The sequence below is a fragment of the Thamnophis sirtalis genome, unplaced genomic scaffold, assembly GCF_051295495.1.
Source record: "Thamnophis sirtalis isolate CommonGarterSnake01/CBP01778 unplaced genomic scaffold, rThaSir2_p1.2 scaffold_9, whole genome shotgun sequence".
Classification (NCBI taxonomy): domain Eukaryota; kingdom Metazoa; phylum Chordata; class Lepidosauria; order Squamata; family Natricidae; genus Thamnophis; species Thamnophis sirtalis.
Window position 1 is genome coordinate 1,591,392 of NW_028261389.1, and position 13,735 is coordinate 1,605,126.

Sequence of the window (13,735 nt, forward strand, 5' to 3'; positions counted from 1 at the left end):
TGTGTTTTCTACATTTTATGCACTACCTCTTGACTTATAATACAGATACAGGTAGTCTTTATACTATAACCATTTATTTAACAACTGTTTAAAGTTACGAGGGACCTGAAAGCAGTGACTAACTACCAGTTATTGCATTTTCAGCTTTGGCAAGGTTCCTGGGCTTAGGATAAACGTGAGTGCTTGGCAATCAGCATGTTTTTGCAGTACTTGCAGTGTCTGTGGATCATGTGACCATAATTTATGACCTTCCCAGGGGACTTCTGAAAAGCAAATTAAATGGGTGAATTTGCTTAAAGACCATAACAAAATAGTTATAAAACTGGACACAGTTCACTGAAAGTCTGCATCACTTAGTTACGGTTCTGGTCCCAATTGTGGTCATAAGTCAAGAGCTACTTATTGTCCTCACTTAACAGCCACAATTGAGCCCAGTCATTAAGAGGTGCAATACATGACCTGACTTGATTTTACAATCCTTTTTAAAATGGTCATAAATTGAGTCACTGTGTTAGATAGACTAATCGTGATTGTTAAGCAAATCCATTCTCCCAATTTTTTTTTTTGGGGGGGGGGGTGTTGCTGGAAAGCAACAAAAAGCCTTGCTAATAATTGTTGCATGATCATGGTATGCTACAACTGGTCGTTAAGTGTGAGTAGGCAGTGAAATATCCAAAATGTGATCATGTGACTGCAATGGGGTGTGCCAATCATAACTTTGAGGAGGAGTCATAAGTAACTTTTGGAGAGTTTTTGAAACTTCGACTGGTTGTTCAGCACGGAGCAAGAAATGCATGGTGTTAACAAAGAAATGAAGACATTGAATAGTACATTAATAGAATTATAACCTCCAAAGGAATTAACTACAGTGGCAGTGAAAGCAGTTTTACTGCAAAATAGATGAAAGAATATTATAGTGAAGAGAACATTGTATACTTTAGCAGTGCAAACTTTTATGTGAATTATTAATTAATTTGTGCATCTACAGTATCAGAAAAACAATGTTAAATTGGAATTTTGGTCATTTAAAAATGGCTATTTGTAGAGTAATGAACAATGTCTAAAAATAGCAAATCATTATTTTTCACATTCTTTCCACTCATTCAGCCTTGGTAGAATTGTGCAGCAAAAGTAGCATCTATAGTATACTTTAAACAATTGCAGTAAAATTTATTTTTCTTTGCAGTATAAAAATAACCCAAAAGAAATTAGAAGGTTATGAGAGTGGAGAAAGTTCATCTCAAGTCAGCTTACATGGAGAAATAAAGAATAAATATTCAGAAATCGACAATGAAGTTGGAAAACTTAGAAAAAGGGTATGTGACAGCTATTACTTTAATTTATTTAAATTTCACTCTTACATGATTACACTTACATAGTCCTTGTACTAGTGAACAATAAGCTCCAACCTCAGTTCAGAGTACTAGTCATTATCTATGAAAAAAACAGTACAGTGGGAAACTGGATTAGTTTACTTACTTCTTTAAATTGCTTCTTCTGTGGGATGGTGCTTAGGTTTGGACTTGGGGGCAGTTTCTTTTGAGTAACTGGTTCTCTTTCTTGTTGGCCTTCTATAATGAAACAAATCTTTCATTTAAGTGGGTAGTGGTGAAAGTCCTTTTCTGGACTTTCGTTTGGTGCACAATTGGCTGCTTTATATAAAGTTTAAAATTATAAAAACTATCAAACTACCCAGAAACCTGAGATAGAGGTATTTATTTATCTGTTTATTTTGTGTCTTTGAATCAGGGTTGACCCGTTTGTAAAAATCTTTGCACTTATATACCGGTATTAGTATTTGGTTTCCCATTTGGAATTTTTTTTATTGTTTTAATCATTTGAACATAGAATATATTAACTAAAACTTAATATAAAATGTATTAAATTTATATGCTGCTTGAGTCACCTTATTGGTGAGGGGAGGAAGCATATGAATTTAATAAATAAATATTAGTTAAAATGCTTTTGGTCCACTTAGCTGTTACCTCTCTATATCTGCCATCAAATATGATAGGGTTCTTTGTATCCCTGAGCAAATGCATTAAATTATTACTTGGCTTTACAGAAAATCCTCGAGGTACGAACCTCATGGAGCTTGCCCATTAGGTTCGTAAGTCAAAAAATTCATCAAATGAATCTGACCATTTTTACAAATTTTTAAAATTAAATCCATTAAATTAATCAAATGGCTCATTAAATAAATGAAGATCTGTCTGTCTTCCAGCCCACAACCAATCAGCTGTTTCTGTCTCCACTGATCAGCTGTTTCCGGTACAGCTGAATGAGAAACTAAATTGCTTCCAAGCAGCTCCATTTAAAGTTTACCCCAAAAACCCACATTTGCTGAAATATCTTCAGACAGCTGCCTAGAGTTGGGGTGGGACAGTAATTTACAGAACTCCCCATTGCAGTTGCTTTAAAAAAAAAAACACCTTCCACTTAGCTTACAGTCTCTAGCCAGCCAGCGAGAGATGGGGGAGGGGTTTTACAGAACTCTTGGCTTGCAATAGTAACAGAGATGAGGTCATCTAGTCCAACCCACTGCTCTCACAAGAGTACTTCTGATAAATGCCTTATCCAGTCACTTCTTAAAAGTCTCCAATGATGAGGCACCAACGACTTCTGGAGGCAATTTAGATTTAAAACCTCTTTAAAAAAAAAATACTGTCGTAATCAGCACAAACCTCTCCACGCAAAATCCAAAAACCCATATACTGTACATTCGTTCTGATGAAAATTCGCTGAAGGAACCTCGTATCCGGGGGTTTACCTGTATTTTGAAAAGATGGTAGTCTTTTTCTTTTAAGTGTTTTTTGCTTGTTCAGGTTGATGAACTTTCTCGCCATTTGGAGGTTAAATCAACAGAAAATACCCAGTTGAAATCTACCAATTGTGAACTGCGTGAACAATTAGCATCTATGAAGATATTCCATAAGAATCATGAAAAATTAGAAGAAAGCAAATTGCAATTAGAAGAAGAGGTAGCTAAGCTCAAACGCCAACTAGAGAGTAACTTAATAGATCTCAGCCAAGTGGAACAATACAAGAGAGAGATCGAAAAACGAGCTAAGCAAGATATAAGACAAAAACTAGAAGAAGTCAATTTCTTTTTGCAGGTAACTTACTTATTTCCTATCTTTATTATTTTTATCACTAACTCAAGAAAGAGAACATATATGCTATTCCTTCTTCCTCCTATTTTCCCCACAATCACAAATCTGTGAGTCGGTTGGGCTGAGAGAGAATCGCTGGCCCAAAATCACCCAGCTGGTTTTTACATATCCAAGACAGAGCTATAATGCACAGTCCCCTGGTTAAGTTGGTGCCTTGGTCATTAGACCAACCTAGCTCTTTTAAATAATTGACAAATGTTAATTGTAAGTTATTTCATTGACAAAATTGCTTAACATTTTGATTTAATCAACTTGCTACACTCAGACAGTATATTCTCAGGTAATTGTTTAATTAAGATTTGGGTGTACAGCAAGGACTTTTCTTCTAAATTAATATATTTTATGAATTAGACACAGGCTGCTTCTCAAGAAACTTTGGAACAGATAAGAGCTGATAATCATGCTTCCTTGATAAGTCAGTTGGAGAAAAAAATTAAAGAATTGGAATCAGAGTTGACCAAATTTAAAAACAGCCATCAAGATAGCATATTACAAAAAGAATCTACACATACAGAATTGGAAAAATATAAAAGATTATATTCAGAAGAAATAAAAATACAGAAATATTTGGGGAGCAAATTGGATAGGTAAGTAAAAAATGTTTCAATTCTTGAAAATGTATTTCTTCATATTTATTTCAGATTGGGTAATGTCAATATGAAAAGAAAAAAAATAGTATTGTAATATCACTCTGATAGTGATACCTGGTTAATGCAAAGCTTTCTGTCGAATGGTTTCAAAGATACCATATGGTAACAGCAACATTTAAGTATTCATGTAGTAAATCTGTATGCCTGCCCATCTTACTACCAAGGAATTCTAGGTGTCTTACAATACCACAAATAACAGAATAAAACAACTATATCATTGGACATTAAAAATAAAATATTAAAACTAATATTAACATAGACTATCTAATATTAAATATAATATTTAATTTTATATTTAATAACATTTTCTAATAAATATAGTAGTAAAGCGGAAAATATTTCTTCAGATTAGTGTTTACCAACATGTCAGTTGCGCCCCTTCCTGGATCGGGATGCTCTGTGCACAGTCACTCATGCCCTCGTCCTTTCTCGCCTGGACTACTGTAATGCTCTCTACATGGGGCTGCCCTTGAAGAGCACCCGGAGGCTTCAACTGGTCCAGAATGCGGCTGCGCGGGTTATCATGGGGGCACCCAGGCGCTCCCATGTTACACCCCTTTTAGGCGGCCTGCACTGGTTGCCGGTTGTCTTCCATGTGCGATTCAAGGTACTAATTATGACCTTTAAAGCGCTTCATGGCTTAGGCCCAGGGTACTTGCAAGACCACCTACTGCCACTGGTAGCCTCCCACCGTCCAGTGCGATCCCACAGAGTTGGCCTCTTCAGGGTGCCGTCGGCCAGACAGTGTCGGCTAGCGACCCCCAGGGGGAGAGCCTTCTCTGTGGGAGCCCCTTCCCTCTGGAATAAGCTGCCCCCGGAGCTTCGTATAATCCCCGACCTCCAGTCCTTCCAACGCGCCCTAAAAAGTTAGCTTTTCCAGCAAACTGGCCTGGCCTGAACAAAACAAAATAAATTATTGATCATTGTTAATTTTTTAAAAAAAATGTTATTGTCAATTCTAATTGGGTTTGTTTGTGATATTCTATTTAATTTTTTTAAACTTTTGCATTATGTATTTCTTTTAATGTTGTACACCGCCCTGAGTCCTTGGAAGAAGGGTGGCATATAAATCTAATAAACCAAACCAAACCAAACCAATAAATTAGGAAAATAACCTTTCTCTTTATACGTCTGTTTGTAATCTGAGAATATATCATATTTTTCACACCATAAGACGCACCAGACCATAAGGCGCACATTAACTTTAGTGAAGGAAAACAAAAAGAACAAATCTGCCTCCCAGCATCCATCTGGATTTATCTGGCCAGCATCCTTGCAGCAAACAGCAGGGTCAGCTTCAGCACGTTTTTGCAGCCCCAGCACATGGCTTGTCAGGGCTCCACTCCGTTGTGCCCACCACTGGTCAACTGAGCTGAGCCTCTGCCGGGGAAGACTGGAGCCTTTGCTGCTGAGCAGCTGATTAGTGATTGGATAGGCCTCCTGGCATACTACCAATCAGCTGTTCTAGGCACCAATGATCACCGCAGCCACCATTTGGTGATTTCCACCATCTAGAACAGCTAATCAGAAGTATTCCAGGAGGCCGATCCAACCACCAATCAGGTGCTCGGCAGAGAAGGCTCCAGCCTTCCATGGCCGTGGTGGTGACAGGCAATGGCAAATGTCCCAATCCCCTCTCCACCACCGCAATATTCGCTCTATAAGATGCATAGACATTTCCACCCACTTTTTTTGGGGGGGGGGTGCATCTTATAGTGCAAAAAATAGGGTAGTTCTGCAAATATAGTTCTTTTTGACATATATGATGAAGACTTAAATATTCAGGGGTTTAACTTGTAGAAATATAAAAGAAATGGAAATGGGATATTAGCTAAATAAGTCCCTAATATTTTATCGTTGTTCAGATAGGTTTTACCCTCATTCTTGATTAGGCCTGGGGATGCACTTTGTCAGATGAAGTGTTTTCTCCAAAACAAAGGTGATTCTTTTAGACTCCGATCAGCTTTGGGAGAGAAGAGGTTGATAGAATTGGAGAGAAGGTATTTTATCTAATCCTAATTAATGTATGAAATGAACAGAATCTTTCTGCTTTCTTGCTGTGAATGAAAGAAAGGTAAATAGATTTCATCTATCTTATAAAGTGATGGTTAGATTTGATTTAGTATAACTTATATCACCCCACCCTCCCAAGCTGAGCAATCTTCTGCTAACTTTATTTCCCTTTCCACTTGAAAGGTGTAAATGTATAATTTCTAATGCAAAACTTGGAAATCTACCTTGTCAGGAAAACATCCATATGATTTTTGTACTATTTGGTACTATTACATAAAGTATTGATTATTGCATACCATATTTTTCAGAGTATAAGACGCTCCATTTTTCCTCAAAAAAGAGGCTGAAAATCTGGGTGTGTCTTATACATCAAATATACCATATTTTTTTTGCCTCCCGAAGCCCCTTCACAAAAATGGCCGTGCATGGAGACTTTCGGAGAGCTCTTGGAGAGGGCAGAAATGAGCAAAAAATGGGCCGTTTTTTTGCCCCCAGCAGCACTCTATAAGCCTCCATAAGGGTATTGCATGCAATTTTTTTGACAAAAAACGGGCCTGTTTTCACAAAAAATGTACCATTTTTTGCTTGTTTTTGGACCCCCCCCCACCCCCCGAGGAGCACTCTGCAAGCCCCCCCCCCCCCCAAGGCTATTCATGCCTTTCATTTGAAAAAAACAGGCCCGTTTTCACGAAAAACAGGCCGTTTTGGGGAGGTTTGCAGAATGCAAAACCTTTTTTTTTCTTTTCGGAAAGCTCTTTAGTTAGAATGATTGATGAGAATTAGATTGATCAAGTGCTCTGCCAGCAGAAACAAAGTCTTAGGTGCTGCAGGTTGTCAGCGATTTTCTTCTCCAGCACATGGATAAATACACCTGGAAACATCTACCTACCTACTCTCTCTCTCCCTACCTACCTATTGTATTTTCTCTCTCTCTCTCTATCCCTCTATCTACCTACCTACTTACCCTCTCTCTCTCTCCCTACCTACCTACTGTATTTCTCTCTCTCTATCCCTCTATCTACCTACTTACCTAACTACTCTCTCTCCTTACCTACCTACAGTATTTCTTGCTGTTTCTCTCCCACTCTATCCCTCTATCTACCTACTTTTTTTAAAAAAAATTGCTTTTTCAAAACCTTGGTGCATCTTATACTCCGAAAAAATATGGTACTTAATTTTGCACAGTTATGCGAACGGTCATTTTGTTTTTCAAATTAAATATAACATTGACATTGAAAAATTGAACATTAATTGAAAAAGAAAAGAATTAGAAAGAAAAACAATTACTATGATAAGGGTTCCCCGTAGGTATTGACCAATATTTTATGGCAGGAGATACATTCCATTAAGAATAAAATGTCTTCCCTTGTGTTTTATTGATATATGTTTTAGATATGTATCCTGTCTTTTCTCATTTATACTGAGGTTTCAAATCAAAGAAAAGAAAGACTTCATATTCTGCTTTGTGCCTGGACATACAGCTTACTTTAGCACAGGAGGAGAGAGAAAATTGTTAGGACAATAGAGAAAAAAACAAGTGTTGATTTTGAATGACCGTTCCAGAACTTGGAACACAATAATGAGGCTTCTATTTAGACTGGTTAAGGTACATACACTCTGGATAGATACATTTTTGGAACAGGTTAGAGATACATTACAATTTGCCTGGAGTTCTGATTTTTTATGCAATTAAGTGCATCGTTATTCTAAGATTATATCTTGCTTAACTGTTGATTTGTTCCAAATCTTTTGCAGAGCTAATGCGAAATTAGCAGAAGCCAAGGCTCAACTCTATTATGAGCGTCACAAAAACAAGTCTTTACTTGCCAACAGCTTTAGAAGTGGAAACCTCTCTTCAAGTCCTATCCTGGAAACAGTTCAGATGGGAAATCTTGGCAACAATTTAGCATTAAATAAATCTCTTAACCTTGGAGGAAGATTCCTGAACACAAATAGAACTGCATTAGCCTCAGAAAACAGAATGGAAGCTTGCTTAACAAAGGTTAGTAATTGTGAATGTCATTCTAAGCTGTAATTTCTGTTCTAACTTTAGGTTATATGTAAAATAATGATTGAAATTTTGAACATTATTTAAAAGTCAAATTTGATTGTTTTGTGGTTTACCAGTTAAATGTGTAGCAAATTTTAGAAACATGATACTCATCCCATCTTTAGAGACTCTTACGCAGAATTTACAAATAGCAGGAATAGCTGCAAGAAAATAAGATTTGCAACTTAATAGACCAGACTGATATGTAAAGTCCATCAAGAAGGCACAAAATGCCTGCCTCATTTTAAAAGAATGCAGTTTTTGTTGGCATATATAATAGCACTTTTGATAGAAATAAAGACTCCAACTTTGATACAAACATTTCTGTGAAAGATCATTGTTTACTGCTGTTCATTTCTGTAAATACTGCATGCTTACTTTTGTAAGCTATATTGGTTTTCAGTTTCTTGGTTTGTTTAAAACATTTGTATAGCCTCCCATCGTATATCAATTGTGGGAGGCTTACAACCAATAAAAAAAGCGAAAAAGAAAAGCCGAGACCATAGCCCCACTTATCTGCAGCCCACATTCTCATCCCAGCTTCATCTTTGTCCTATCCCAATATTTGGGAGAAGAGCCAGGTTTTAAGGGCTTTCCTGAAAGACAAAAGACATGGGACCTGTCGGTTCTCAGAGGAAAAGGCATACCGTAGGCAGAGGTTTCAGCACAAAAGATATACTTCCAAAGGCTCCAAGATGGCAATGCTTAAGAACCAGGACCTGGAATGTGCTGCCCTATTCCTTCTTTTGGGATGGGCAGATAGAAACGGCGTTTCACAGTTGTACACTTGTTCTTGGAGGAGGAGGAGGAGGAGGAGGAGGAGGAGGATAGCATCAACAATGCCTTTATTTCTCTCCGTTAGTTTGCCATCACTATAAACTGGCAATAAGGTGTACTGCAATTTAACACTTCATTTAACAACAAGAAAGGAATAATGAAACAAAACAGTGAAGTGTATAATAAATTGCTAGCATATAATGAATTAAAGAATGAACAGAACATGTGATTTTGAAACTCCCTACAAGTTCAGTAGTGAACAAATTAGTCCAAAAATGAAAGGGGAAGAAAAGGAAATTGAGCTAATAAGTCTATTAAGGGATCTGAAAGTAAAATTAATGGGAGTTCAAGAAAAGAAGGAAAGATAGCATAAAAAGAACTAGGAAGCTGTGTAAGGAGTGGTCGAAAAGGTAAGGGAATTGTATGCAAATCACAGCTTTTTCATTCCCATGGTGTTTTTTTAGATATTACTCTTTGGTTAAAATAGAATAAATAACAGAAAACAAAACAAAGCATTTCATAAAGCCCAACATTTTCTCCAAAAGCATTCTAATCAGGGACCCCCTAAGTAAAGTACTGGTTTTTCTTACCATGATACTTTAAAATTTAATAATAATAATAATAATAATAATAATAATAATAACAACAACAACAACAACTCCGCCGTTGCCGGTCCCAAGCCCGGATGAGAAAGGAGGAAGGTTGGGAACAGGTTGGCATCTGGTCCCGTAAAAAAAACCCCGCCAACCCATACAATATGGTGAAAAAAACGAATAAGAATTCCATACCGCATCGGTCGTCGCGCGGGTTAACAAGGGCCGCGGCGGATGTTGGGGTCCCTGGACATCCGTCGACAAGTGGGCTACAAGTGGACCAGCCAACAAAACGACAAAAATATAGTGCAGATGAAAACCGTGCCATAATGGCCTGTTACTACAACTCAGAGCCAGAAAAAAGAGGATATTTAAAGCGAATGTATGAATTATGGAAACAACAATATCCAGATTCAAATGTTAGTGAACAACGACTAGCAGATCAAAGGCGATTTATTATACGGAATAAAGTGTTTAGTGAAGTTGAACATGAGGAAATTCAGGCAAATTGCAAAACCCAAAAAACAATATCACAAGCGGAAATAACTGATATTCAAGACACAACTAAAGACACTATAGTAGAACTCCCAGAAGAAGCTCTTGGGGAGGAAATAACATCACCACCACTAGAACCAGTTATCACTGAACCAACTGATGAACTAACTCAAAAACAAAAAGAATTGAAGGATAAGATCATGGAGCATTTTCTGCTTAATGAGGAAAGGCAACGTTTACCATCACTAAAAACTGTGCCTAAGAAAATTTTGGCCCCTATCATGAAAATGGTTAATGCAGTGTTTTCAACAATTGAACCGGGATCCATCTTGGAAACAAACCAGTTAATGTACAGCGCAGCTGTAATAGTCACTAATGAACTAGGCATTAAAATTAAAGTACCTAGTCACACAACAGAAAAAGCATCAAAGCCAAAGTGGAAAATCCGTCTAGAACAAAAAATCAAAAAATTAAGGGCAGATGCTAGTAACTTAAAGAACATGCATGAGCAACGGCTTAAAAACAACAAAATCATAGATCGGCTAATCAGAAGATATAGATTGGATACAAGAAACATCAATGAAGCTGTAGAGATTGTAAAACAGCAGATAACAGCAACAGCTAGAAAAATTGAAAGATATGAGGCACGAATCATCCAATATAAACAAAATCAGCAATTTCGATCAGACCAACGGCGTTTTTATCAAAGTCTTAATGTGAATGGTGACACCAAAAGTGAAAAACCAGAAAAGCAGGCCACAGTTGAATTCTGGAAAGAATTGTGGGAAAATGCAAAGGACTACAACAAGGAAGCAAAGTGGATACATGACTTTGAGAAAAGCATTGGCAACAAACAAATGCAAGTATTAGAAATAACAACTGAGATGATCAAAAATCGAGTTAAAAAGGTAAAGAATTGGACATCACCTGGAAAGGACCAATTACATGGTTTCTGGCTCAAATATCTGACCAGTTTACATGCAATATTGGCCAGGCAACTGAATGAAATTTTACAAAAGGGCCAAATTGATGAATGGTTGACAACTGGAAAAACATACTTGATTCAGAAAGATCCAACTAAAGGAACAACACCTGAAAACTATAGACCAATAACATGCTTACCAACAACCTTCAAATTACTCACAGGCATTATTGCAGATAACATGATGGATTATTTGGAAACAAACAACATCTTGCCAGTAGAGCAAAAAGGCAACAAAAGAAGGAGCAGGGGCACAAAAGATCAGCTTCTAATTGATAAAATGATATTAGAAAATTGTAAGAACAGAAAAACAAACTTGAATATGGTCTGGATTGATTACAAAAAGGCATTTGACTCACTGCCACATAGTTGGATCATAAAATGCTTAGAAACAACTGGCATTAGCAAAAATATTACATCCTTTACTGAAAAGGCGATGAAACAATGGAGAACTGAGTTGGCAGTAGGGAATGAGATCTACGGAATGGTTAATATCAAGCGAGGAATTTTCCAGGGTGATTCATTTTCACCTCTTCTCTTCATCATCGCAATGATCCCACTATCAGTAATCTTAAAAAAAAATGAAATTAGGCTACCAAACAGCCAAAGAAGCTGAAAAAATTTCACATTTACTATATATGGATGATTTGAAACTCTATGGAAAGTCAGAAATAGAAATCCAATCATTGACAAACACAGTCCGAGTATTCAGCACCGATATATCAATGCAGTTTGGCATGGAAAAATGCGCCACTGTATCCATAAAAAGGGGCAAAATCACTGCATGTGAGGGAATTGAAATGCCCAATGGCCAATTAATTTAATGCAAAGAAAATGAAGCCTACAAATACTTAGGCATTCTGCAGTTGGATAACATCAAGCATGGAGAAGTAAAAACTATTGTCAGGCGAGAGTACACCAACAGAGTTAGGAAAATTTTGAAATCTAAATTGAATGGTGGAAATACAATCAAGGCCATAAATACCTGGGCAATACCAGTTATAAGATACACAGCTGGTATAGTTAACTGGACACAAGCTGATTTGGACCTTTTGGACCGAAAAACCAGGAAACTAATGACAATGCACTACAGTTTACATCCACGTGGTGATACTGATAGACTGCACCTGCCTCGAAAATCAGGTGGCAGAGGATTATTACAAGTGAAGCAAACAGTTGAAGAAGAAAAACATGCACTGGCTGATTATTTAAAAGAAAGTCAAGAACATCTATTAATCGAAGTAAAGAACAAAAATCTACTGAAGGCCCAACAGACAAAACAAGAATACAGAAAAGATGTGATAAAATCAAGAATGGAGAGTTGGCAGAACAAAGCACTGCATGGTCAATTTCTGGAAAAAATAAAAGATAAAGTGGACAGTGAACAAAGTTGGTTATGGTTAAAAACAGGTACATTAAAGAAAGAAACAGAGTCACTAATCCTGGCTGCGCAAGAACAAGCTATCCGCACAAATGCCATTAAGGCCAAAATCGAAAAATCCTCTGATGATGCCAAATGCAGACTTTGCAAAGAAGCTGATGAAACTGTTGATCACATACTCAGCTGCTGTAAAAAAATCGCGCAGACTGATTATAAATTGCGGCACAATTCAGTAGCACAAATGATCCATTGGAATTTGTGCAAAAATTATAATATTAAAAGAGCAACAAACTGGTGGGAACATCAGCCTGAAAAAGTCACCGAAAATCAGATGGTCAAGATCTTGTGGGATTTCCATATACAAACCGACAAAATACTGGCGCATAATACACCAGACATCACACTGGTTGAGAAAAATAAGGTCACAATCATAGACATCGCAATACCAGGTGATAGCAGGGTCGCCGAGAAGGAACATGAAAAAATCGCAAGATACCAGGACTTAAAAATCGAAATTCAACGACTATGGCACAAACCAGCAGTGGTAATTCCAGTGGTAATTGGCACACTGGGTGCTATTCCGAAAGCACTGGAATTACATTTAAAACAGTTAAAAATTGACAAAATCACCATCAGTCAAATGCAAAAAGCCGCACTGCTTGGATCTGCACGCATATTACGAAAATACGTTACGACGTCCTAGGCCCCTGGGTGGGGCCCGACTAGTAACCAATGCCAAATCCGGCGAAACAACTGGCCGCTGTGATACAATTGTATAATAATAATAATAATAATAATAATAATAATAATAATAATAATAATAATAATGGCTTTTGTGAGTTGTTTTCTGTAGTCTATTCAAGTATTCAGTTTCTCACGTTACTTCATGTAAGTCTGAATTCAATTCTAGTTTATGTCTTATGAACTCACAAAATCTCTCCAAAGCACATATAGCTTAATGTGTTAATGTGACTACTGAATTAATTACCCTTCTCTGCTCTACCTCTCCCCAGAATGGGACCATCTGGTTCCCACCCTTGGCTGCACCTCGTTCACCTCCAGTCTCCCGCCTCAGCCCATTTACAGCCTGCTTTTCTCCTCTGCTGGCCCTTCCCTGGCCATTTATCCTGCCTCTGGCCCTCCACCCTCACGCCATTTGCCCTGGCCCATTCACCGATACAGTGTTTGTCTTTGTCTTGCCTTTGGCAGAATGGGACAATTAGCCACCACGCAATTGGGTGGCAGGCAGAAGCCATGATGCATGCAATAGGTGATTTACAGGGGCTGTGGGGCTATGAGGGAGGAACAGCAGCTGAATGACGGTGGTGCACAGCTGCAGGCACAGGGGAAAGCAACTTCTGGGGTGGAGCAGAAAGCCAACTGCATGCTCAGTGTCAGGCAGGCAGGATCAGGGTGGGGTGGGGTGGGGGAGAGCGGAGTCCATGACCAGAAGCAACGTAAGGGAAGGCTTTTGTTTTTATTGCTCAGCAACTATAAGCAGAGCAGAAAACAGGCAGGAAGTGGTGGGTGGTCTTCCCCCATGGCTTCAAGCATGGGGGAAAGCAGCTTCTGGCATGGAGTGGGAGGTCAACTGCCCATTTGGTGTCAGGCAGGCAGGATC

At 38.0% G+C, this 13,735-nt stretch overlaps 1 protein-coding gene across 1 annotated transcript in view; it reads left to right on the forward strand.

Annotated features, from left to right (window-relative positions):
* The window catches only part of LOC106543538 (uncharacterized), an 82,342-nt gene that overhangs the window by 61,940 nt on the left and 6,667 nt on the right, over nucleotides 1–13,735 (forward strand). The window contains 4 exon segments of the mRNA XM_087722621.1: nucleotides 1,187–1,316; nucleotides 2,826–3,116; nucleotides 3,525–3,760; nucleotides 7,592–7,838. Coding sequence (XP_087578747.1) covers nucleotides 1,187–1,316; nucleotides 2,826–3,116; nucleotides 3,525–3,760; nucleotides 7,592–7,838 — 904 coding nt within the window.